The following is a 27,637-nucleotide window of genomic DNA, read 5'->3' on the forward strand; positions in this document are numbered from 1 at the left end:
TAAATGTGCCTAAAAGTGGAAACTGGTGCAGAAAGCAAAAATAAAATGTTCTTGAAACATATAAAGCAGAAGAGGAAAAACGTTTTTGCTGACCAGTTGTATCAGACTTCAACTATTAGGATTAAAGCCAAGGAAAAAAATAGAGTATTAGTTGTTGGCTACCACAATAGTGTTGCAGGAGGTTGAAAACACTTTATTGTCAAAAGTTAAACCTGACATTATTGCTAAAATTTAGCTTCATTGTTGCTGACACATCTCGAGTGATCGATTTCAAATCAAAACATGGAAAAAAGTAAAAACGGTAAATTCTAAGCATTTATTGTTGACCTTGAAAATAATGCTCAGAAACAGGACTAGCCTTGCTCTCCCTGTGAAATGCAAAACATCTCTTCAGCAGTCCAATGGCATCAAAAGGCCAAATTCTGCTGTTGGGAAATTAAGAAAAAAACACTCAAAGCTTTTCTATGCTGCATCACATCACAAATTTATTCAGATTAAGTCAAAAATACATTTTTATAGTTATTTTCTATCTGTCTGCTACATGAAATAAACACACAATCATCGAGGTGAGTTATTTACATTAATCACAATGTTTTACACTGAAGGACTAAAGGACAGAACCAAAACAACGTGTGTGACTGTGTGAGAGAGAGAGAGCGAGACAAAAGAGAAAGCCAGAGAGAGCGACCTGGGCTTGGTCGTCAGTGTAGGTCCATTACAAAATGATCACTGCTAAAGCAAACAATCATATTGTCAAGGCAAAGACGAGCCTCATGAATAGAAACCTGCTAAAAATCAATGCAAACACTAGAGGACAGTAGCACACAGTATCTGAGTGGTCACATAACACTGCGCTTGCAGAATTAGAACGGATAGAAACTTCCCTGTGCATCAACAAGATGGCTGTTTCAGAAGTTTGACAAACCCGTTACAGCATTAAACATTAATTTGCGCAAAAGTTGTTGATTACATCGGCCAAATGATTTGTCTGCCTTGGTGGAAAATGTGCCAACTCTTGTTTCAGTGCCACTATCATACATATCTAAGCCATCTTAGCTGGACTAGCCAAGCAGTGACCATAGGAGGATGTCACGTTAAATACGCACATGCACAGATGCAACCCATTGCACTAACAAAACTTTCAGTTTAGAATAGACATTCCTCAATGCTAAGAAAGATCTTAGTATGTAGGAGGGTCTATTCTATCCTCTCTAGCTCTATGACCACACAGCTTCCTGTGATAATGACAATCAGGCAAAAGCTGATGTGGACGTTACAGCCAGATTCATACAGGCACAACATGTGAGATTTATTTTCATTTCATTCTTTATATCAGAACAGATCTGATTGCCTCACCTTGTTATTGTCCAAACGGGGAGAAATTCAGGGCTTAAATTAAGGGATCAGATCTGTCCCACAAAGGGTTAAAGGTCATACTCTGTTCTTATTTACATAGTGCCAAAAATCATTTAATGACTCAGAAAAATTAATAAGTTGCAAAACTCCTAAAATCATGAGGACCAGGTTGATGGGAAACTGCTGTGTGCTGAAACCAAGAGCAGTGAGTGCTGAGCTTGTTCTGCTGTGCGGGGCAGAGCAAATTCATATTTACAGTGATGGCCTAGCATACATGACTTCAGGTGTATGTATGTATGGGAGTATATGCATGCATGTCTCTATGTGTGTGTGTGTGTGTGTGTGTGTGTGTGGGTGGGTGGGTGGGTGTCCTCAGGTGTTGTAGCTCACTGTGGCAGGGCCTTCAGGATGGCATTCACCTCCTCAGCCACTGCTGTCAAGGCAAACTCAAACTGGTCCTGATCAGAAAGAGGGAGAGGAAAGAAAGAAAGAAAGAAAGAAAGAAAGAAAGAAAGAAAGAAAGAAAGAAAGGGGGTATTTGGACGAGAGGAAATGACACGAGTGAAAGAGACAGGGATGAAAAGAGGATAAAGTGAGAGATTTATGATGGTTATCAGGGAAGTGCTCAAACAGCACATTCACAGACACACAGATGGCTTACAGTGCATAATCTCATTCATTAATAGGCTCTTCTAAAGTCTTCACACACACACACACACACACACACACACACACACACACACACACACACACACACACTGAGGTGTTACCTTCGAGCGGACCAGGCCAGGTCTCTGGTCTCTGATGTGCTCCAGTGTGGCTGCGATGTCAATCTCCTTCACTCCTAACAGCAACGACAACAGGATCACAGCAACATAAGCACAGGAGCTGATGAAGCTAGTAGCTACTGGGTATAAGAGCCTTGTGTCTTCATAAAGTGAACCTAAATGTTCCCTCAATCCAAAGCACACAGCTTCTAATTTAAATGAAAAGCAAAGCAACTAAATCAAGGTCATTAGGTTTCTCTCAAACATCAGTGATTTGATACAGATATCATTACTCAAAGAGCTGTTTCTCATTCAACAGTTAATAAAAAAAAAAAAAAAAAAAAATCTGCATCACTGACACACTATGTAAAGCACTTTGGGACGCACTGCCTCTGAGAAAACATGTAAATGTGTTTTTTGAAAGATTACATTGTACAGTTATGTAGGATGATGTGTAATGTGCTATGATAATCAAAGGATACAGCGTTAAGTCCAGAAGTTCTACCACCAAACATGACTACAGCACCCCCTGCTGTCCGCAGCTGATAAGTCATCACATACACAAGCATGTGCTCAAAGTAAGGACCTTTGGCTACATTTCACCCTCACCCCAAAAACGTTGGTCCTCCAAAGTGTAATTTAGTGTATTCTACTACAATTACTATTACATGGTAGATTAAATAAAATAGTACTGTTTTCCCTATTTTATTTAATCTAATATCTTTAATCTAATGTTTCAGCTCTCTGAAACCCAGAAGCCCAGAGACTGACTATATTTAAAATAGCCTTAACATAAAAATATTTTGAAAAAAAAAAAAAATGTAGAGCAATGTTTACAGGACAAAAGTATGAAAACTAAAAAAAAAAAAAAAATAGAAAATTAAAAAAATAAACAAACTGATATGAGAATACAAGGACAAAGTAGCAATTTTTGAAAGAATTAATTGAAATTTGATTTATGTTCCAGGGGGGTTACATTGTATTGTGGTGATCTAAAATGTTAGAAACTAGTTAAATCAAGATTTGTGTGTGTGTGTGTGTGTGTGTAACCCTCACCCTTAGCCATACGGTTCAGCACCATGTCAATGAGGATGTAGGTCCCAGTCCTGCCTGTGCCGTCACTATGGGAGAGAGAGAAATGAGAGAGGACACCGTCAGAACACAGATTTTTAAAGTGCTATATTTTTAAATGGGAAGTTCATTCATCAGTCCATGTAAATTTGTGATAATAGAGGTATTATAATGCAAAAAATCTTAAATATGGCAGGCTTAAAAAATGAACATTTGTTAGAAGAGGAAATATTCTGCATTTGAAAACTGATAAAATTCAGAAATCTCCAAAATGGATATTTAGAGTGAAACATGTTAGACATAGTAGGTTTTACCTGCAGTGAACGATGATTGGGCAGGAGCGACCTCTGTAGCATTTGTTTACTTTCCTGAAAATCAGAAACAAGGGACGGCAGAGGAGGACAGAACAGAGGGGAGGAGGCAAAAGGAGAAGAAGAGAAAAAAATAATAATCACAACTGCAATTATGAGCACTGATCAATGTTATGAATCCAACTAAAGGCATACAACAACACAGAACAAAGGTCTCCTGTGCAGCTTAATGTGCTTGTAGGTTGTGATGCAGGAAAAATGACACGGGGAGGGTCAAAGTAAGATCAAGACTGGGGGTGAGGAAGGGGAAATTTGAAAAAATGGAATATGAGAGAAGACAGTAAGAAATGGGGGAGGAAAATCAGAAGAAACAAGAAGAGGGAGGACAGAAGAGGGAACCAGACAGGAGAGCAGGAGGAGAAACCAGAGACTCACTGTCCCTCTTGCAGCAGCCAGTCACACCTGCCAATGCTCATTTTTGTGACTATGCAACTGGAGCCAGAGTACTAGCTGCAAACCACAAAAATGACACTGGGAGATGTTAAAAAACAAACCCATCAACCTGCACACTAAGAGAGAGGGAGAAAGAGAGCAGGGGAGACAGATGGAGGGTGAAATGTACAGCAGTTGTGCAATGTTGGATCATGACGGGTGATCAGTGGATTATGACGGGATCGACGGGAAACAGAGGGAAGACGATGTGACAATGATCATCAGGAGGATTTTTCTGCTCACTAATGCATCAATACCCTCCATCAGGATCTTTTATTTTACTGTATGTGTGTTTTGTTTCTATGTGCACATAACTTAATATGCCAGCTAATGCTTACATTATAAATACTTGAGAATTTGTAGGGCTTGCAGATAGGACTCACTGAAAAAAAAAAAGAAAGAAATCCCCAACTTAACAAGTCATTAAGTCTCAGTGTTACAATTTTGTTTTTCTTGAAACAAGTGAAAAAAAAATCTGTTTCCAAGGCTGATAAACTCATACATCTCATTTTCCTGACACTAATGGGATGATGTGTTTTATTTTGCCTTTAATTCCACATAGTTGTTCCTAGAAAACTCTCTGAAACAGGCACAACTGCATTAGAAATGAGAGGGAGTAGCAACAAGAGGGATTTCTTTCACTTGTTTTAAGAAAAACAGGATTTTAACACTGAATATCAGCCTAAATTGCTTGTTAAGATGGAGAGTTTTTTTTTTTTTTTTTTTCACCATGTGTCTGTGGTGAGTGTGTGTGGCAACGTACCTGCGGAAGTCGAGCAGCGGCCGTGTGGAAGTGGGGATGCCGTCGGCCGGCCAGCTTAGCAGGTGAAACTGTGTCAAGGTTCTGGTCTCCTGGGTCTGGATGTTTTTCAGGTAGAAACTACGCACCAGAAAGTCTTTACACCAGATGTGCTCTGACACCAAGTTGACCTGACAAAGTGGTGATGGAGGACACGAAAGAAGGAGAGAGAGAAAGGGAGTAACAAGTGGAAGACAGCAGATAAAGGAAGAGGAAAACAATTTTTACTTTGTCGCTAAGCAATATTGGCCAATACTGACTCATCACAGATATTTTGGTACTGGATGGCCAATATGAAAAAAAAGGCAGCACAAATTGCACAAAAAGCACTTGAGATCAAAACACAATAGTGCTACTGCTTTTAGGAAAAGTAATGTGGGCGACTTCATTATAATGATGGATTACTGAAGTGAAGAAAGTTTGAAGTCTCTGGTAGTTCATTTACACATTATATGGAAACCAATGGCTGGATAAAAGGTAGGAAAAATGATATCAAAAACCTAAAATATGACTGCTTGCTTTGGGAGAAGAATAGCTGAAATATTATGTATCTGGTAAAAATTATGGGAGGAAGTTACCTCATAGATATGGTAGAGAGAGGAGCCCTCATCAGGCCAGTACCGCTCACACTGTTTCTCTCCATCTTCCACGAGAGCTGTCATCATCACTATCACTGTGCAGCCATTCTCCCACACCATCTGGGGGTTGACAAAATAAGTATGCACACACGTAAGGATGTATGCGCACACAAACACACGCATCAGAGCGTCGTATTGAGACAAATCTGTGAAATCTGACACTAAACGGGCAGATTTTGTTCAGATGGAATAAGCCTCAGCTGTTTTAATGTAGAACTAAAAGGAAAGACAATTCAGTGAACTCAGAGGAGGATTACGAGGAGGAGAGAATGAGAGGAAAAAAGAAAGCAAAGGGGAAGGCGTACTGACCTGCCAGAAATCCGCGACAGTATGAGGCAGTGGTCCCTGTGTAGCGATATAAGCTGGCAGGCGAGGGTCATGGTCAATCTAGGGATTAAAGAGAGCAAAGAGACTCATTTGTAATGTTTTCCTGCTTAAGCTTCCAAGATAGATAAATTAGACCCAGGGGCCCCAAGATAAATAGACTGAGAAAGAGATAAATAGGTAATGATAGATAACATATCTTAATATGCCAAAAAGTAAATTAGTTCTTATTGAAATATTAATGCATTGCTTGGGTCCCCAACACTGATAAGAACATTAAAAATATTTTTTCTTATATCACTTTTTAGATATGCAGTCCAAATGAAAATGTAAACAAACTGCTCCTGTGTACAGTATATGGATTTCACTGGACAGGTCAGAGCTGAGACAGACAAAGGTTTAAAATTCATATTATGTCACAAATAAAGAGTTTTGCATCTGCCTGTTTATTCTGTATTTGGTCAGAAGTTGAATACAGGCCAAAACAGTATGTAACAAAACTGACCTAAAATGATAGATAAATAATATTACTCCTTGCACGCTGCTCTGTGGCACAAAACATTAAGAGTTAATTTCTTTATGATTTATAATGGCCTATCTGTGAAACTCATTACAATAATATTATAAAAAAGCTATTTCAAACTGATTTCTAGTGCAGTAGAGCTGAAGGCAAACCAAAAACTAATGGCAGTTTATTTGAATTTTCATTTTATATTAATGAAGAAAACATAACGTAAGACTCATCAAATATCACCATGTGTGTCCTTTGAATTGTTTGCATATTTTCTTACAATGGTGCTGGCGTTAATGTAATCTTGCTTATTGGGATTTAGCTCTGTCTTCAGCTTCACCCGAGAGTGATCATCTGGAAAACAAAATAGATGTCGGGAGAGAATGAGAGCATGAACGGATAATCAAATACGTGAATGTTTCAATGATGGCAAGATAGAACCAAATTAAAATATTTTCCTAATTCTTCTGCAGTCAATGGCTTGCAAAATGCTTTGAAATTGGTACTGTCCTGTACATGCATGCATCACTGTGTGTTGACTGAATGATGATACTTCAACATGCTGATGCAGTTGAATGAATAGACACACTGACCAACCATCATATCATCTCCCTGACAGACAGACAGTCAGGTGGACAGGTGGAGATATTGTTTCTCTGGGTCAAAGCTCAAACCAATAGACATATAGACAGTAAAACGGACAGGTGGACTAACATGGTAGGGACTCAGCATGTCTGTTTTTATCCATGTTGCTCGGTTCTTGAGCCACAGCGACTGAACTGGGCTCAGCCTGGTAGGAACACAACGCCTCCCATTCCTTCTGCAGGCGGTCCTTATTACGCAGGTGGTCCTCCATATACGCCTGAGGGAGAGACAGCGCATGAAAATGTACTGTGGGAAATGAGTGTGCTCACTTATTTCAATCAAGGTTGCTTTTAAATGAACTTGCTGCTAATTAATTCTGTAGGTGTACAGTAGAGGATAACCACAGTACCCCAGGGAATGCCTTTTCTGTCCATTCTGGCTCTGTGTGTGCTCACCAGTATCATGTGACCAGTAGAAATGTCCATATTTGACTGGGCTGGCTCTTCGCTCCAGGATGGGGTGGAGCTGTGGGTGGAGGAGGGGCTGTGCTGGGGACCATCACTGAACTGGGAGGAAACGCTGCTGACTCGGGACGTGTCCGTGCCCCTTCGACCGCCAGCACCTCCAGCTATGGCAGACCCCACCATGCTGCCACCCGCACCCACACAGTCCTGGCGGGACAGGGAGGATTTGGATGCCATGTGCTGTCGACATAGCTCCTTGATGGAAGTGGATAGGGTGGGAACAGTGGGTTTGAACAAACAAACAGGGTGCATAAAATATTTAAAAAAATATAATATCCATGTTGCACCAAGCATTATATATATAAATTGCACATACTGATCAAGACGGGTAGGCTCAACGGATTGAAATGTGGAATAAGCATGTGATATGATGGATGAGTCTATATGGGTCCCACCATTCATCCAACCTAGTAATTTTGCATAAAACACCACTTCAGCTGCAAAATCTGATTGTCCTCGATTGGTTGAAACCCAAGCTCAAGCTACTTTTGGGAGATTCAAGGTTTCCACTCCATAGTGCCAATATACTGTACATGGGTGCTGTGGAAGACTTTGAGCTTTCATCATTTGGTTCCTTACACTTTTTCAGCCCTGCATGACCCTGGGGGCCATGTTAACACAACATGTTAGGAACCTACAGGAATCTCTTTCAATCTAATATTCAATGTTATAATCTTATTTTTCTTACAACAAGTGAAAAAAAAAATCTGCCAGTGGGATGATAGTCCCACTTGTTTCTAATACAGTTTCACATGTCTTGGGATTTTCTCTGGGAAATAAATATCAAATAAATATGTTGAGGGCGAAATAAGGCAGATCAACCCACTAGCATCAAGAAAATGATACTTGATACAAGAAATTTTGGAAGCAAGTGAATGAACCTCTGACTTATTGAAAATACAGACTTGAATCTCTGTCTCCTCACCTGGTAGTCAAAGTGTGTCTCTGCTCCTCCCTCCGGCCCCAGGCCAAGCTTGCCATTGGCCAGTTGGTGAGCATGGTGCCGGAGGCATGCAATTGCCATGGCTAATACAAGCACTCCCCCTACAACTGCCATGGAAACAAGGGTGATGACTGTCCCAGTGGAGCCCTGGGAAACCCGGGTGACCTGCGGGAGACCTCGTGCATCTGTCCTCTGTAAAGAAGACGTTGATAAAGAGTGGAGATGACAGAGACATGAGAAGGGGATGGAGGGATAGGTGAGAGAAGAGGAAAACAACACATACAATAGTTATCGTAAACATATCGGCTCCTTAAAGGACTATCATAGTTTGGTTGAACATTTTTTGACCAGCATACTGTCAGTTCAAGAGAGGTAAGCTTCCAACTTCCTTCATCTGCTGGAGCCTCTGAATTCAGATTTTTCCTCCTTCTCCCTCCCAAAGTAAAGAGGGATGAGAAAGTCTGCTGCTCATTAATTTTAACAGCAAATTTGCTTTCTGTGACTGCACCTGTCTCCACTGCACACTGTCTAGTTCCAGTCTATTTAGTGAAGGCTTGCAGGTGTGGTTTAAAAGCAGACTAACACCCAAAAGACAAGGTTGCATCCTCCACGGACATGATGAAAAATAACATATAACAGCAGCAACAACAACAACAACAATAATAAAATAACATCAGATGCACCATAGGGATCAGTGGACTATGGTAAGGCCCACACACTGATATTGTAGTTTTCAATCCATCTCTTGTGCAATGCTATCCCCAATTCTAAATCTATTTCCCCTCTATCATTAGGTCTCTGTCTATACTTTGATCTATCCCTCTATCTTTGATTTTGATCTCAAATCTGAGATGAATTGTGAAAGCACACAATTTGTTTGAATTGTGTAATTAAAGAAGGCTGCGAACATTTGCTGGTAGAAACTTGTTCCAGGGATACTGGAACCGGGGGTTTGGTTAACATGTCCACAGTAGCAAATAAGATGAATTAATTGTTACTGTTATTAATGATCTCAGAGAAATATATCATCACTTAGTATGTTTCAATTCTAGACTGCAAATAACAAATCTCTCTTTAGAGAGTTCATGGTGAATCTGGAGACTTGATTTATTTAATTTCCCTCCCTTTTCCGGGCCTTTACTGAATCAGCATGTTTCTCCATGGTCTTTTGCTTAATAGGTATCAGTGTAACCTTTAATACTTGCAATAATATCAATACATTTGTAATTTTATAACTGAAGTTACCACATCAGTATGATTTGAAATTGGGAGAGATTTTCTTTTTTTAATGAGGCATAACAAATCTAAAAGAAAGCCAAACAAGTAATACTGAGGAAAACAATATGGGTGTCCTTATTCTAACCCAATATGCAAAACTATCCATGAAGCACTGCCAGAACGCCTCAGTAAGCTCCAAAGGTATGCACTGCTGTGAGCGTAATTAGGGAGCAAGCACTACACAAACACACACACACACACACACACACACACACACACACACACACACACACACACACACACACACACACTCACGCACACACACAGTGTAGTGCCTCTCATCTAATAATGTTATCAGTATCTCTGGGCCAAATGCCACATGTTATTTGTAATTGCATGAAAATAGCAATTATTCACACTGAATTCATTTTTTAAAGAAAAACTATGGTGAAAAGAGCCTTTAAATTGTTCTCTTTTCATTAGATTGTCTTCCTTTTCTTTCCTTAGATTTGTACCATTTAATATTTTAACCATGTCCTGTATTAAAAATTTCTATTTGAATTAACATGAATGTAAGAGGTTAATGAATTTCAGGGTTTAACATAATTTACAAGCACAGTTTATAAGCAATTTTTGCAAGTAAATTTGCAACCATATGTACACAGGCGACACACACACACATTTCACTATTATCCATGGCAAGACAATTACAATAGAGAGCACCTTGCTCCCTCGTTGGTTTGAGGAAGAGAATGTTGACGTGTGTGTGTGTGTGTGTGTGTGTGTGTGTGTGTGTGCATGTTCATGTATGCACGTGCAGAAACTGAAAACGATAACTGTAGTAATGACGTCTGTGACTGTTGCCATAGCACCTGGGAGCCACAGTGGGGGTGGAGAAGACCAGGCGCCATGGCAACAAGTGGAATGCTCGTTGTTATGGGATGTTGCCTTGGTGACAAGTTCTGGCCATTTGCCCTCCAGGTGGTACACACACACAAAGACACACACATACACTCATACACACATACAGCAAGCACACATGAATAGTACAGGACAAATCGTGGTGGACAGAAAATAAGCTGTGGGTGAGAAAAATGTCATGTCAGTTTACGTCTTTCACTGGGACTGTCTGTGCTCTGTTGAATACAGCACCCCTAAAAGTCAGAAGTCTTGAGTTTTAATGTCAACATGCTCTTTTTCATCCACATCTGCGGTCACCTTTTATCATCCAAGTCAGCAAAATCCGAGAAGAAGTAGAAACACTGGACCTTTTCCCTATTTAGTAGTGTAGCTTTGATAAATAGTAGTAATAAAAATTACTCCACTTCCAAATAGCTTATAATCACACCAACTTATCCTTTGCATTTCTGCACATTTTAGCACATTTTTATCTTACTGCTCTGCATTAAGTTTCCCAACATGTACATTTAACAACATGCAATTAGCACTTGTATATTAGCTTATCGCATGGGTTCTTAATGTACTGCATTTATTATTTTGTGTCACTCTATATTATACTGTTTTCATTGTGCACTGCTGCAAAATAAATTTCCCCTCATGGGACAATATAGATCTAATCTGAGCTGAACTGCAGGTGCATGATCCCATATGATATTTTTAAGCATTTCACCAAAATTGTGCGTAAGGATTGAGCTCACCAAATTATCCCCAGTAAAAATCCGTGGGTTTGACTGATTGATCAACCTACTGACCAGCTCATCACAAACAAGCCTTGCATAAGCTCACCACATCTGAGCCAGCGCTTCATCCTTTGCTCCTTGTGTTCATCTGAGCCAGGCCACCCACTCCAGCTCACGGTGCTAATGAAATGGACTAAAGCAAAACACTTCACATCCTTATATCTGTACCGAACAGAAATAATCCATACTGTGACTTCAGAGGACCAAAGTGGTTGACGCGACCAAAGGAATCCCATATGAGGTCGATACAACTGCCTGCTGCTGAATGCTACCAGTGTGCAGTGGCCGCAGAGTTGAAACTAATGTGACATGTGGGACTGGCTGCTTTGAGTATCCATCAAGCTGAAGCCCAACAGGGAACAAGTCAACAGGGAAAAGAGAAATGAAGAGGAGAGTGAAAAGAGGAATGATTTATCTCTCTGTTGCCTTGACAACTGCTCCACATGTTACCAACGGGAGGAAGAGGGGATACCAGAACAAAATTCTTTGTTTGTTTGTGTGTGTGTGTGTGTGTGTGTGTGTGTGTGTGTGTGTGTGAGTGTGTGTGTGTGTGTGTGTGTGTGTGTGTGTGTGTGTGTGTGTGTGTGTGCATGTGTGTGTGTAGACATGCATGTACCTCTCCAACGCCAGTCTGTACAATCTTCAGGCCTGTTTCAGATTCCAGGAAGTTCTTTTCAGATACTGTTGTGGTGATGAAACAAACATAAAAAGGGAAAGGGAAGAAAAAAGGGAAAAGAAAAAAAACAAATTTTGATGTAATTGTTATCACATGAGTCAAATGAGAGAAAGTTGCAAAAGCCGTGATCTTAAGAGACAGAGAATACAGTAGCACACCCACATTCTGCTGAGTCAAATGTATGTGTGTGTGTGTGTGTGTGCACGTGTGTATGTATGCGTGTCTGTGTGTGTGCATGCTGTGGAGTGGGAGGGGGTACATGTCAGTATGTGTATGAGCCTCACCAGCTTTCGCAGCCACCTCTGCTGCAGTCATGTTCTGTTCATTCTGGCGGATACGAAAGGTCAGTGCAGGGCCCACAACACTGGGAACACACACATACATGCACACACGCACACACACACACACACACACACACACACATACAAGTTCAGATTAAGAATTTGAACTTGGTGAATTTTAAATTACCTTGAGATGTCTGAATAAGTCAAACCAAACAAAAAAATAAATCATATAGAACACATGTTTGGACACTCTCTGCATCTCTTTCTGTCTCTTTCAAATACATACATTCACAAATGCATTTATAAATACTACAAATACAAATACAAATACAAATACTTACATACACATAAACACATGTGCATGCAAGGTGGTGGTGTTACCTGATGTTGATGAAGCTGCTGGTGGTCAGGTGTATTTTGTCAGCCAAAAGCTCCAGCAGCTTCACTCCATCGTACAAGCTAAGAGGACTAAGAAGGAAAAAGAGTCTTCAACATCATCATACTCCACAACATTATCAACAATAATACATCAATAATAATGAATACAAATAACACCTTCATTTTTTCTTTCTTTGTTGTTGTTATTTAGCACATTATTTTATGTTTTATATTTACCTATTTATGTTTGGTGTATTCATTTTTAACTGTCATGGATTATTTTAATGTAATTCACAACATTTGATCATATAAATAAACAACTATTTTAGTGTCTTTATGTATAAGTCTGATTATATGTCCTAATTTGCATATATAAACTAAGTACCCAGCTACCTTTTCTACTCTTATACACCACAATAGTGATTAAACCTGTATGCAGTTTATTTAAGTTTTTACATTTGCTCTTTTAAACACCCAAATCACAAAAGCAAGTATGTGGAGGATTACTACTTTGACAGACTGACAGAGTTGAATTAGAGTGCTGACCTCTGGTTGGTAACAATGTATCCATACTCCTCTTTGCCTCCTGTCCCCTCCACCAGCGGTAGTTCCTGGTCTTTGGGGCCATGTCCAGCCTCTGCAGGGGCGGCCTGGGGAGTCTGGGAGGCAGGAGGGGCGAGGTTGGGGGTCTTGGCAGGAGCTGGGACCGGGGCGGGGGCAGAGGAGGGGACGGCGGGGGTATTAGCAGTAGAGGCAGGCTTCTCCGGCTTACTGGAGACTCTGTCTGTTTTTAACAGCTGGGTCTACAAAGGGGAAGGATAGGAGAATCTTCTCTGAAAATGATCATGATTGCATCTGGCAAACGCTGCTTAAGATTAATGCTGCCATACCTCCTTGAGGGTGATGAGGTCTTTCTCATATGGATCTGAAATATGAATAAATAACTGGAGTCATTCACCCTTAATGTTAAACACTCTCAGAAAATACATCACTTAATTGTATTTTTTTTTTTTTTTGTACCCTTGAGACTGGGTACTTACTTACTTGCTTACCTTACTTACGTACCCTGGTGGTTTGAACCTTACATCAATTCAGTTCCTATATTATAACCACAATATTGACTGGACAATTGTATTAGCTATTTTTCATCACCACAAATCTGTAAAACCTATTTCACCTCCAGGCTACTCAACCATAGCTTACAAGTTAAAATCTATCTTAAATGAATTTTAATTTTAATTAAAATGTCCTTATTTATTTATTTATGGTTTGTTTGTGTGTTTGTTTGTTGTATTTGGCCTAACAAAGGCTGTCTGCAGATATTGCAATTTAACAAAAAGTCAACTCACTTTTGGTGTTTTTCAGCACTAGTGAAGAACTTGACTATCTCTGGACAAGAAACGCCTTCATTATGTACACTATATGGACAAAAGTATTAGGCCACCTACACATTACACCTACAGGAGTTTTTAGGATATCCCATTTTAAATCCATAGGCATTAATATGGAGTTGGTCCCCCCTTTAAAGCTAGAACAGCTTCCACTCTCCTGGGAGGGCTTGTCTGTGGAAATTTTTGTCCGTTCATCCAGAAGAGCATTTGTGGGGTCAGACACTGATGTTGGACTAATTTCTGTTTTAGTCCACCCCAAAGGTGTTAGATGGGGTTGAGGTCAGGGCTCTGTGCAGGCCAGTCAAGTTCTTCCACACCAAACTCACCCAAGCTTGCTTTGTGCACTGGGGCACAGTCATGCTGGAAGAGAAAGGGCCTTCCCCAAATGATTCCCATAAAGTTGGAAGCAGAGAATTGTCCAAAATGTCTTGGTCAGCTGAAGCATTAAGATTTCCCTTCACTGGAACTAAGGGGCCAAGGCCAACCCCAGAAAAACAAGCCCATAGCATTATCCCTCCTCCACCAAACTTTACAGATGGCACAGTGCAGTCAGGCATTGTGCCAAATGACGGACTCTGCAGTTATTGAGTTATTGAGATCCGGCTGTGTAACTTTACATGGTCTGCCACTTGGTGGCTGGGTTGCTGTGGTTCCTAAATGCTTCCACTTTGCAATAATACCACTTACAGTTGCTCAAGAAATTTTTCATTTCATATTTCATTACTATTATATTACTATTATAGTATAATGCTTGAATTCAGTGAGCTCTTTAGAGCAAGCCATTCTTTCACAAAAGTTTGTAAAGGCAGACTGCATGGGTGCTTAATTTTATACACCTGTGTTAATGGGACTGAATGAAACACATGAATTCAATGATTAAGAGGTGTGGCCCAATATTTTTGTCCATATATTGTATAAAAAAAAAAAAAAAAAAAAAAAAAAAAGATTCACTGCCACCAATGGAACAATATATAATAGAAGTACCTTTTGTCACAGCAGCTATTTTGGCATGAAACAGCAGAGTTAACACAGGTGTTACTAATTAACATTAACCACATTTCATTCCAGTGAGCCATCATGCACATAATGGCTCTGTTAGATGGAACAAAACCTTAATTGATATCATTAGTAACACCTGTGCTTGCACTGCTATCGAGGTCAAAAAGGGTCCATAGATGGGGGCTGTACCTGTGTTGTCTTCAGTCTGCATCAGCTGCAGTATGAGGGCCAGCCTGTAGAGCTGCTGTGGACTCAGCTCTCTGGGGTCAACTCCGTACCTCTGCAACACGCCTGACATCCTCTGAAGCAAGCCATCTGAAACAGGATAATACTATTATCAGATTCTCTGCAGCCTTCACACTGTCAGGATTTAAAAATGTGTAAAAGTAGAGTTTACACTTTGTAGATGCTCCCACTGTGAGGCTATTGCTGTTGTGCTGTGATTACAAATTGGAAGATGGGATCTTGGGGCTTGGCATATGACAAGTTATCCCTCCCTTTAAGACATTGTAAGTCCACAGCTCAACCCAGCACAACAGAGAGAATCTATAACAAGGAGTACTGAAGTTGCTCAGGGGGTCTTACTAAGATACTTTTATGGGTTTTTTTCTTTAATTTTTCACCTGTCTGTATCTCCCCTTTCACAACATACTGAGCGACCTTTTCTGGTTAACTGGTAGATTTTTACTCTGCATCTGTGGATCTTATTTTTTTTCCCCACAACACCTCAACTGTATCTAAAATCAAATCAAATCACTTGAAGCTAAAGCAAATTGCAATTTGAAAACACCAGTAGCCAGCATGGTATTCTCATGTGTGAGCAACACTAACCATGGCATTAAACTATGAGTGAAAATGTTACAATGTGGTGTTTATCTCATGCAGCAGGTACAGTACAGGCTCGTTTTCCTAACCATTGAGTCCAGTCAGTGTGCTGTAGTCCTGAGGAACCTTCTTATTCTGCTGCGGCTGCTGTATGGCTGCAGTACCATGTCTCTCCTCCAGGGTGTAGTCTTCCACATAGTCCACTGGCAGCTCCAGCTCTAAGTCTTCATAATAAGGCAGACCTGCTCACAGCACAATGGATTATAACAACGAGTATGGTTTGGACACACATGAAATAGAATTAGAAAACATTCAGATCAGCTTTTAAAAACCCATGGCATTTGGTTATTGTGTACATTTTCAAATTTGTAATGTTTAAGTGTACTGTTCTTTTTTTGTTGTTGTGATGTTGCTTTTGCTGTTTTGTGTTTTTGATAAGCTTTCATTTGTCCACTTACTTTATTTTAGCAGTTTTTAACTGTTGGCAATATGCTACACAAATAGAGTAATCATTAATTGACATGGAAAATGCCATTCTACCTGCAGGTGCCATGGGAGCTGCCCCTCGGTGGCGATAAGAGGGCTGTACAGACGCCAGGTAGAGAGACATGGCTTCCTGCAGTAGCTGCCTGTCGCGCTCTCGCTCTCGCTCTCGCTGATTGGTCTGGGATCGCGAAGGGGGGCGGGGATAGCCAACAGCACCTCCAATAGGATGGAGGGATCTCTCCACCTCATCTTGGTACCTGTGCTGTGATTGGGAGAGGCATTCAGTTTTTTAAACTGTGCATACACGTGTGTGTGAGTAAAAGCGCATGACCGAGTATATGCATGTGTATGTATACCTGGTGGTATGTGTATGGGTCCATAGGGGCCGTCTGCATGCGTAGTGGCGACTGAGGGGGCTCAACAATCATGTAGTCCAGATAGTTGTCAGCAGCAGACATGGACCCTGATTTAGAACTGTGATGGTGGTTATGCTGTTTGGACCTGGCAACCCCAAAGAGAAAAGATTAAGGAAGAATGTAAGTGGAGTTGAGGGATGGGAATTAGAAATGAATGGATCCAGAGAGAAATGTAGCATAGCTCAGGGTGGTTCCGCCTCAGTTAGGCAATAATGGAAATCTTAGAAGGATGGAGGTTGGAGAGATGAATGGATTGGTTCTATTCAATGTTATTTTGTAAAGCATGTACCTTTTAATAAATGTCACTGCAGCTGGAGAATACTCACTGGGAAGAGGAGGGGGGAGAGGGCGAGCTAGGCTTAGAGGGGCGGGTGGTGTGGGGAACTCTCTTCAGCTCCTTGGATAAAATATACTGGGTGATGTCATCCTGCCAGGAAAGCCCTACACACACAAACACACACACACACATGCACATAAGCAAACAAACCAAGGCAGTGAGCAGTAGTGAAAGTGACAGAGAGTGAGAGAGAATGTATGAGAACAAGCGAGGGAGAGAGAGAGAGAGAGAGAGAGAGAGAGAGAGACAGAGAGAGAGAGAGTCAAGTCTCTGAAATCAGTGCTCTTCAACTGTTTCATGCCAGAGGAATTTGAGAGCTCAGAGCTTGTGTTCTGAGCAAATCTCGGCCTCCAGGGACTGGAGAACTGAGCTGAGATCACTGGGCAGATCACATGACCATATGAACTTCACTATGACTGAACAGGTAAATTGACCCCAGCCCAATAGGCTGAATTACACATACAGGCACTGTTTAGTTTAGTATTCTGTTTCTATATTGTATTATTAACATATCACATCTGTGTGCAGGCTCATTATCTATCTGCTGTACTGATGTGTGCAACACTGGCATCAGACTGAAATGTACATGATAAATATGGAAATATACAAATACAATACAAGAGAAAGTGAACACAGTAATACTGTAAACTAAATGCAGGACTAAAAATGAATGTAATTAATGCTATAACAAGCATGCAATTCATGAAACGCTGCTACCAGCCTGCAGGTAAATTGACTTTCCTGGGATCCCCGGCACACGAAGCCCATGCTTTACCAACCAAGCTAAGCTCAGTGTGATACAGGGCACTCAGCCTTTACAGTCTTTACAGCTGTGATCTGTAACAGCACATGCACAGTAAATGCTTTTTCTAATTGGATCAAGCGACCAATGAGTACAGTGTCTTCTTCTAGCTACTGGTCACAGGAAAAAATCAAATGCAGTTAAAGCATTGAGGCATGCAAGAAAGAGAGAAAACACTCTGGAAAAAATACTCAAACTTCCTGTTTGAGCTCATATACTGCAGCATCAGTGCATTAGCATTAATATATTTAGTTATCTACTGTTTGATGGGAGTACTAGCATCAGAATATGGACAGTCTTTAAAAAAAATTGTGATGATTTTCATGTTTTCTCTCACCTTGTAACATGAGCTGTTTGAGGACTTCCTGCATCCTCTTCAGAACAGGAATTGACACCTGGTACTGGACCTGGTCCTGCTTGGAGCCACGGCACTGACCAAACAGCCCATCTGGAACACACACATATGCACTAACGCATATTAGCATTGATAATTACATCTTTATTCAAATCTGAGCTCAAATCCATCATTAAACAAGACATTCAAATTTAGTTGTCTGTTGTAGTAGAGCCTGTAAAATATTCATAGCAGAAGTGTTAATGAATCAGCACTACTGCCTAATGCCCACAACTTGGATAGATGAAATGACATCCAATAATTTCTAACATATTGCAGACTTGTTTAAAGGGATGGCAAGTAAAAGTGTAACTTTTTAATTACTGTATTATCATCACTGGGTGTTGTATTATCATCACTGTGTATAGAAATCATCATTAAACTCATTATGAAAAGTTCTTCTGGGAATTTAACGCTACTTTCAAACATAATAGTGGGGAAATCCAGGGTTTAGTCCTCCCGTGCCCAGTTGATTGACTTTTTAACTGCACCCTCTATCCTCCCCAAGCCTCAGTGAGGTAGCTGTTGGCTCATTACCATGGCACACTAAGGATTATTTCATCAGTCTTACATTACATCAGAAAGCTAGCAAAGCACTTCAGTGTAATATGGAGCTTTAGTTAGTGAAGCTGTTTTAGTGGTGTAGTGATGTACAGAAATGTTAGCTATGAAAACATTTGCTATATCATGGTGTTGCAGTACTAGTCCCTAAGACTCATAGCTATTTCAGTTCCAACAAGTGGGATATTTTCACTTTGCTGGACAGCTGGTTGGTCCAGATAATATTGTTACCCCACATGGGGAACTAAAGCCCAACCAACCCTGCTACAATGTATTGCTTTAGGAAATGAAGCTCCAAAAACTCTGTTTTATTATAGCTGACTAACATTTAGGAACTCTCAAATCTTGCTGGATAATACAGATAGTACTCAAGAATAATCCTAAATATGAAAATCTATGTTTTAACTGGGTTTACCATCTCTTTAATAGTTACCTGCAAAGAGCTACAGTATAGTATGACTAGCTCTTTCCAGTGAGTCATAGATTAGAAGTGCAGCCCACACTCATTATACCGCTTGTCAGTTCTTTTGACAGTGTTCTGGCACTGCGCTTTGAGAGTTTCAACTGTTTTCAGTGAGATGAGAAAGCCTTCAGGCAGCACAGTGGTAATCAACAATAATCATTTTTGGAATGTGATCTGTTGTGTTGTTCTTTTTACTGAAGTGAAATTACATCCTAAACTTGCTTGCATCCCATCTGTGTATGTGGTAAAACATCAGTATACAGATGGGAGTTCAATAGTTCCTACACAATATCATGCAACTATTTTGAATCCAAAAGAAAGTTTTTCCTTCCCCAAAGTCATTGAAATGGAACATTGTTCAGGCCTCTGGTACCTGTAGGCATGATGTAACACCAAGAGTACTGAGACATTACTGTGTTGAGAATATGGAAATGTAATTTGAGAAGAAAATTGTCGCTGCCCCCGGCTAGAGATAGGTGGATCCATCAACGCAAGGATAACTATCCTGCTCAATTTCAAATTGTACTTTGCACAGCCAGCTGTGGGACTAAAACTGCACTCATTTTTTGTCATTATTCCACTTTTTCACAACCTCTTTCTTGTCCCTTTATATTTAATTTTATATATTTACCCTTTATCCCATATATATATTTAATATTTCGATGTGCATGCTATAGTGTTGATTGGTTATATGTGGTAGTTTATGTAGCCATATTCCACTTTATCAGGACATACATTGTTCAAAATTAAGTAGGCTTATGGTGCTAAGTTTGAGTATCAGTTCATGCTTAATGTACCAGATCTCTGACTCTGTTCCTGTCCAACACTTTTACAGCTCTGAGGGCTTGAGTCTGAGCTGGCACAGAAAGTGCTTCCAACTGATAAGGCTCCTGACCTCCTGGGACTTTTGGTTCAATATCAGATGGGGCGATTCTGGAAGAAAGACGTCCTTTGCCTCAAATGACCCATTAGTGGCAACATTGTTGTGGGAGTCAGTGGCAGGTATTGAGAATGAAAGGATTCCAGCCATGGTTGTATTAAGAAAAAACAAAACAAAATGCATGTGTTTGCTGTTTTTATTGGGGACATTTCAGTATCACAAGGAGGTAGATGAAGGGACAGGGGGTTTATTCAGCCACTGACAGAGCACCCACAACACCACGACTTCTCACAATGACTTCTCAATGGATTAACATCAAAACATTTCTAAAAATATTGTTTCTCAGCGAGGGACGCTTTCTGAGGCTGCTGTGGGTTTGGGAATAAAGACAGAGCAGAGCAGAAGACACATTTGTTGGTGCATAGATGAATCACCACAAGGCATCATCCTCCAGAAGCTCACAGCCTAATCTGCCACAGTGAACTGTGATGTTGACAAGATTAGTGAGATTGCTCATGTGTTTATATAGTAACCAATTTAACATGAAAAAGCTATGGAACTGATTTTTTTCATTCAGTACATTCCTGTGTGTGTTTAGGATTGTGGGGTAAGGCACCATCTGAAGCTTATAACTATAACCCCCCAACATCCCTCAAAGTAGACACACACACTCACACACACACACACACACACACACACACACACACACACACACACACACACACACACACACACACACACATACACAAAGAGATCAGCTCCTAATAAAATACATCATGGTGACTTCCTGTGAGTGTACAGAGTGGTAAATTTAGTAATATGGTAATACATGTTGACTCTTGTTTTCTGGGATATTTGGGTTGTTGTCTTTTGTCCTCAATCAGGTGTGAAAACCGTTCCCCCGTTTTAATTAAGATTAATTTAGCCACGGCGAAAAAATAATTACGACACAAGACATTCGTTTAGAGCGTTGTTTGACAATGCATTGCTCTAGTAAAGCAGGACTTCTATTTATACTAGCTGTTTGTCAGTATTTTTGATGGTGGGCTGGCTCAGGGCTAAGAATAGCAAGATGTGGGGGAGAAAGCAGTGGAATGGAAGATGAATGGAGAGGAGACAGCACACTGAATGTCTTAATTGAATTGGGGCTATTTCAGTCTGGGATGGTATTTCCTTACATTCAGTTTTAGTGCCAGAAGCACTGCATTTTGCCTGGAGAGATGTGGAATAGCGAAGAAATGCACAAAGTTACTAGAATTACTATATATTTAACCCATTTAAGATTTTTTCTTGACGTAAATTATTGTCCACTGAGTTGTGATGACAGTGTACTGTATACCATGAATGTAGCTCCCATGAGCATATTTCATTATGTCCTTTCTCAGCAGCTGCATAAAATATAAGTTTACCATATACTAATGCAGCAGGGAGGGTTTCATAGTAAACAGTTTACAAATACTGGGCAGAAAATCAACTGTTTATATAATGGCAACAATGTAAAAATCCTACAGGCACCATTAATATATGAAATAGAGGCACAGTTCATACAGTTCAGATCTTTCTTTCTTTTTTTTTAACAGTCTATGATTCAGATTCATCGTGGGAAGCTTGAGTCAAGGCCATCACACACACACACACACACACACACACACACCTCCTCGACATATTAAATTCTACAGCTGCTTATTCCTTCCAAGATGTTAATCACTGCAAGACCTGGATCTATGTCAATAATGATAAAAATAAATAAATGTACATCATTAAACACTGTGCTCGTTAGACTTTTTCTCTGCCGTGACTCACCTTTTCATATTAATTCCTCCTACAGGACAAAACGGATTTTGGAGGCAATTAGGCTGATCAAACAAAACCAGCAACTCTAACAAACAAGCCAGCGGTTTTCTTTCTCAGTTTATTTTGCATTAAAGATTCTTGGAAAAGCTTTGCAATGTAATGTGTTTGATATCTATAATGTTCCTCTATGGCACCTTGGCATTTTGACTCAATGTTGAGAAAACCCAGTATAAATGGACAATTTTGGAAAAGATGCTGTAATGCTGCCTTATTGCAATTACTCCTTCTTCTTCTTTGGATGTTTATGTGTCTTATAAGACATATCAGACCCACCATGTAAATGATTCAGAGCAATATGTGCAGTATACACAAGCATGTAAACACACACACACACACACACATGCAGACACACATATGCACAACATGACCTGACTTGGCCTGGGAGTGATGCTTCAATAGGAGACGCTGGTTTATACAAGCCAGTGAAGTATGGGACAATGATATGGAATATTAATACTGTTATCATCCAGCAGACCATTATTAAATGACAGAAACTCAGAGAAAAAAGAGTGTGTGTGTGTGTGTGTGTGTGTGTGTGAGAGAGAGAGAGAGAGAGAACAAGAGGACACTTTCATTATTAAAATTAACCAGTTTAAAAGCCTTTGTACTGTCATTATACCAACTATTGTACTTCCATGTGTTACCCTACATATACCTGGGTATTTCAGTATCTGCACTTTTTTCACTTGAACCACCTCCAGCTGTATCAAATCTACATCTACGTCTGTGTTTGCCTCTGAACTGTAAGTACGCTGATCTATTTTGTATTCTCACCGATAGCTGTGAATGCGTAAGTGCATTCAGCAGGGAGAAGTGCGTAAGAGTGTGTCAGTGACTCATCACTGTATTAGCACAACCGACTGTGGGGGTGTCGACCTCACTGTGATGTCAGTGTTGCCATAGAGACAGTGGAGGAGGGGCTTAGGTAAAATGATGAGGGAGAGGGGCAGGTGACAGAGAAAGAAAGACAGATTGGATAGGGAGAGAAATCTTTGACCTGTGTGTGTGTGTGTGTGTGTGTGTGTGTGTGTGTGTGTGTGTGTGTGTGTGTTTGGTATATGGCCGTCTTTGTTAGCATCCTCCCAGTGACATATAAAGTGTGGGTGAGTGTGTGTGTGTGTGTGTGTGTGTGTGTGTGTGTGTGTGTGTGTGTGTATGTGTGTCCATCCAGCTGTGGGGTAAATAATTTAATATGTTGTTGTGGGTCTAGAAAGGATTAAAGAAAAAGTAAATCTTAAAAGTTTAATGTTTGTGAGAGAGAGAGAGAGAGAGTGAGAGAGAGAGAGAGAGAGAGAGAGAGAGAGAGAGAGAGAGAGAGAGAGAGAGAGAGAGAGATGGAGGGGTCAAATGTGGCTCTAGTCTTTTACACAACAACAGTAAACAGTGTGTGTGTGTGTGTGTGTGTGTGTGTGTGTGCATACTCACCATCAGAGCAGAACTGCTCCCTCGTGCACAGTCTTCTCTCAAATAGGCAACCTGACATGGAGAGAGAAACACAGGACTGAATGACATGTGATGTAAGTCATCTAGTGATACAAAGGGCATAATTTTCATTGCAATTTCCATGGCAACAGTTATTATCTCTTTATCATTGAAATCGGAACATAAAAACAGGCAAGCAATAACAAGTCTTTAAAAAACAAAGAACTACTGCAATTTGTCCTTGTAAGCAAACAGCAAAATACTCATTTAACTCTGCAGCCCTGGCGGTCCCACAGGTACATGCATCATTACAAATGTATGCTGCATGACCAAGCTTTGTTAAAACCAATTTTAAATGATATTCAAGAACCTAAGGTTTCCAAAAAAAAAAAAAAAAAAAAAAAATCTAATATATCATGATGATTCACTATTAGATCTCTCTCCTATTCTTTCCAATACTTCACTCAATACAAGCATGCAATCAGTTGAATGAGTGGAATGAGCATTTACAGTGTAAGTGACCTTGTTATACAGTGAGTTTTTTTCTTATGTTGTAGGTATTTAAGAGGGGAAAATCAGAGTTCATGGGGTGAACCGCTTTCTTCCATCTGATTGTACCATTAGAAACACACAAACAACTTGTTGTAATAATTTGTCCTACTAAGTCCTACTAAATTAGCATTTTTAACTATTCCACTTCTTTTGATTTTGTTTCTCATTGGTGTGTAGGACCTTGGAGGCTTTGTGGGAATCAGCAGCTGCTTGTCCCTAGATAGGACCTCTGCCAGGCATAACACAGCAGAACGCATACTGATAACTCTCTCTCTCTCTCTCTCTCTCTCTCTCTCTCTCTCTCTCTCTCTCTCTCTCTCTCTCTCTCTCACTGTCTCCAGCCATCTCTCCTATCAGTTCCTTTCTTGTTCAGGCAAACATATAATATCTGTCACATGGTGCTCAGTTTCAGTTCTAGGAATGGATGGATTGTGCAACATTATTTGATACCCATACATCCACCCATACATCTATCCATCATTCCATTTGTGAACCCTCTATCACCCTGTAACCTCTCTTGGAAAACTAGAATGAGAAACAGAGAGAGAGAGAGAGAGAGAGAGATTGTCTCTTATAATTTGCCTTTCTACCTGTGAAAATAGTATTCAACAGCAATTTCAGTGATTCACCTCTTGACATACACGCACACACACACACAAAGAAAAAAGAAAAAAATTAACTGTATTGACTAGTTGTAGTTGTTTACTTGATTCCAATACTAACAATAACAGCAACATTTCCTGCTGCTCTTCCTGTCAGTTACAGTCTCCGCTAAGTGTTTGAATTGTAAATTGTAACAAGGCTCCAATGAACCTTGTGGATCTGAAGACTGAACTGCAGGTTCCTCTGGTGTGTGAATTATCTGGGGGAACATGCCCTCTGACCTTCTATGGACAGTTGTCATAGCAACTGGACATCAGCCTTTATTGTCGGTTTGAAAGGAAGATGAACGATTGGCCGCAGAGATTTCAGTTGTTATTGTCAGTGTGTGTGTGTGTGTGTGTGTGTGTGTGTGTGTGTGTGCGCGTGCACATGTGGTCGTGTGTGTGTGTGTGTGTGTGTGTGTGTGTGTGTGGGTGTGGGTTTGTGCGTGTGTGTGTGTGAATGGATGAATAACAGGAATGGAAGAAAAGGGGTGATTAGAAGATTAGATGAAATGAAATAGGTGTTTGTCGCTGGTCCCTGTCCATGGTGCTGAAATGTCAGCCTCTTCTGCAAAGACTTTTACTTTATTACTGCCCATTCAACATTGTTATGACTTAAGTATTTTACTTTATAAGTGCATTTCCTCATAGCAATAGTATTTGATTTCATTAATTAATTGTAGCCCATACAAACACATGATTAATAGAACAACAAAACTTTACTTTAAGCAGTTAATTCCCAGTTTCTATATCATTTTATGTGTTTAATATAAATTATATGATTCAGTTTGCAAAATAATGTATGCAGTGCTTGAACTATGATTTGAAATACTGAATTCAAGATTCAGTATTCAGGGGGGTGTAGGGGTATGCAACTTCCCTGGTTTTATTTGATCCATCATTCACTGACCTTACTTCTTTTCCATGAAATGAAATTCCCACCCACACATGTGGAAGAAACAAAATTTTAAAATGCTTTCATGTGGACAATAAACTAAAATAAGATCAATGAAAATTACCTTTCGGGAGGGATTTGAAAAGAATCAATCTTCCTCAGTATTCACGTATTTTAGAGAATGAAAGTTATAGGAACAAAATTCACCCAGAATTTCCCCTTATTCAGTGTATAAATTGGACATATTTTGTCACACACACACACACACAAAAAAATGATGCACACAATAATCTGGTCATGAATGAGTTATCCACCAAAAGAAAAACAGAAAGGGCAAAATGGCTTTCAAACAGGAAGACCTTTATTATGAGCTTAATGAGAGTGGTGACATCATATGGCCCATCACCCCTCACAGTGAACCTTGCTCAAACTGACAGAAGTAAACAAACCGAGGCAGGGGAACATCATGATCTACCCCTCACCCTTAAAGACTTATTTTTTCTCGTCCCTGTCACTGTTCATTTCCTCCTAATCTCTCCTCCGCCTCTGTTTTCCTTGCACTTCATTTCCTTATATGCCTCTTCAGCCATTTAACAATACAAAAATACATGTCATAGATAACGCATCATAAACTATGCATTACATCCTATTATATGGGGAATATGATGAAAACCATGCTGAGTATACCACAGTGGCACTGCAAATCCCAAAAGGAATATCATTCAAACATTAGCCCATAGATAAAGTCGATAAAGTCGATCGACTCACTATAAACTCCCGACTGAGGACCAAGGAAATAACAAGTCCCCGTTGGAATATTATAGAGATTTGTCGCCAAGCCCTGCCACCACCATCATCATCACCACCACCATCATCATCATCATCTCTCCTTACCGTATTTGTCTGAGATTCCCGGTTGGCACAACACCGTTATAAGGAGCAGAGCTCGCCATGGCTTAAGGTGTTGCATGATCCTCTCAGAGCAGCTGAGGAGATGCAGAGAGAAAGACACCAAGTCCGTTTTCCTCTGTTTTTCTTCTGTCCCTCTTTAAATCCCCATCATGATCCAACGAGATGCAACCGGTCTCGACACCTCACATTGGATCCAAGAAGTCCATGTGACGGAAAAATATAAATAAATGCCCGGAATAAAGTAATTTCTCACACGAGAAAGGCGGGGCGTGGGGAGGGGGAGGGGGGGATAAACGTATAGACGTAGTATCGACTCACGACATGGAAAAAAAAATATTGCAGAACTACAATCTGTGGAGTGGATCCGCGGAGCAGGGATCAGAGAGAGAGAGAGAGAGAGAGAGAGAGAGAGAGAGAGAGAGAGATAAGACAAGGGACCTGCAGTTGCGTCATGAAAGCTGTTGAAGCATACAGAGATAAGAGAAGAGATGATAGGAAGCTTGAGGTAAATGGAAAAGTTACTGATATATATTTTATAATATATCAATATATCCAAGAAATAATAATAATTAAAAAAAAAAAAAAATCTTACACAGATGCATTCATTCGGTCTGCACACTTAATAATATTTACAGATTGTCAGAAACAACAAGTCGATTGCACAATAATATTTCTATACACATCTTAAAAACAAGCATTAAATATGAGTCTGTTAAACTGTTTTGCACTGATGGAAGGAGAGGAGGAAGGAAGGAAGGAAGGAAGGAAGGAAGGAAGGAAGGAAGGAAGGATCGAGGGAAGGAAGGAAGGAAACTGTCATCTTGTTGACTTCAAGAGTGAAATCCAAACAAACAAGATAGATAGATAGATAGATAGATAGATAGATAGATAGATAGATAAAATACAGAAAGAAAGAAAGAAAGAAAGAAAGATGGCAGCAAACAGGGCCTATGAGGTCAGACTCATCTTGCTGATTGACCAGTGATGCTCTTGCTCCCTCTTGTGTCTGTACAAAGGCAGTTGTAGAAAATGTAACAGACAAATTTGTCTTCATGGACTGTTTGAGCTCTTATGAGATGAAAATAATTAAAATTATTTAGACAAACTGGATTAAAAAAAAAAAGGTTTATTCCCAAGTTTATACAGTGTAGCCTGTTGTACACTCTTGCATTTTTCCTACAGTGCTGACGATGCACAAAGACAACATTGAGTATCAGAAAAGAAGGA

At 40.1% G+C, this 27,637-nt stretch overlaps 1 protein-coding gene across 1 annotated transcript; it reads right to left on the reverse strand.

Annotated features, from left to right (window-relative positions):
- Positions 1 to 373: 373 nt before the first annotated feature.
- ptprna (protein tyrosine phosphatase receptor type Na) lies at positions 374 to 26,677 on the reverse strand. Its single transcript, XM_030080670.1, has 24 exons — positions 26,393 to 26,677; positions 23,411 to 23,461; positions 18,171 to 18,281; positions 17,021 to 17,135; positions 16,635 to 16,779; positions 16,333 to 16,540; positions 15,882 to 16,034; positions 15,157 to 15,282; positions 13,468 to 13,502; positions 13,124 to 13,380; positions 12,581 to 12,667; positions 12,200 to 12,279; positions 11,856 to 11,920; positions 8,304 to 8,513; positions 7,310 to 7,573; positions 6,984 to 7,131; positions 6,550 to 6,623; positions 5,744 to 5,821; positions 5,375 to 5,494; positions 4,761 to 4,927; positions 3,509 to 3,562; positions 3,180 to 3,244; positions 2,127 to 2,200; positions 374 to 1,814 (listed from the first exon to the last, which is right to left on the reverse strand). Exons 1-24 carry the CDS (start codon positions 26,466 to 26,468, stop codon positions 1,743 to 1,745), a joined length of 2,835 nt encoding a protein of 944 aa, XP_029936530.1. The 5' UTR covers positions 26,469 to 26,677; the 3' UTR covers positions 374 to 1,742.
- Between the last annotated feature and the right edge of the window lie 960 nt (positions 26,678 to 27,637).

This window comes from Myripristis murdjan, chromosome 21, assembly GCF_902150065.1.
Source record: "Myripristis murdjan chromosome 21, fMyrMur1.1, whole genome shotgun sequence".
NCBI lineage: Eukaryota > Metazoa > Chordata > Actinopteri > Holocentriformes > Holocentridae > Myripristis > Myripristis murdjan.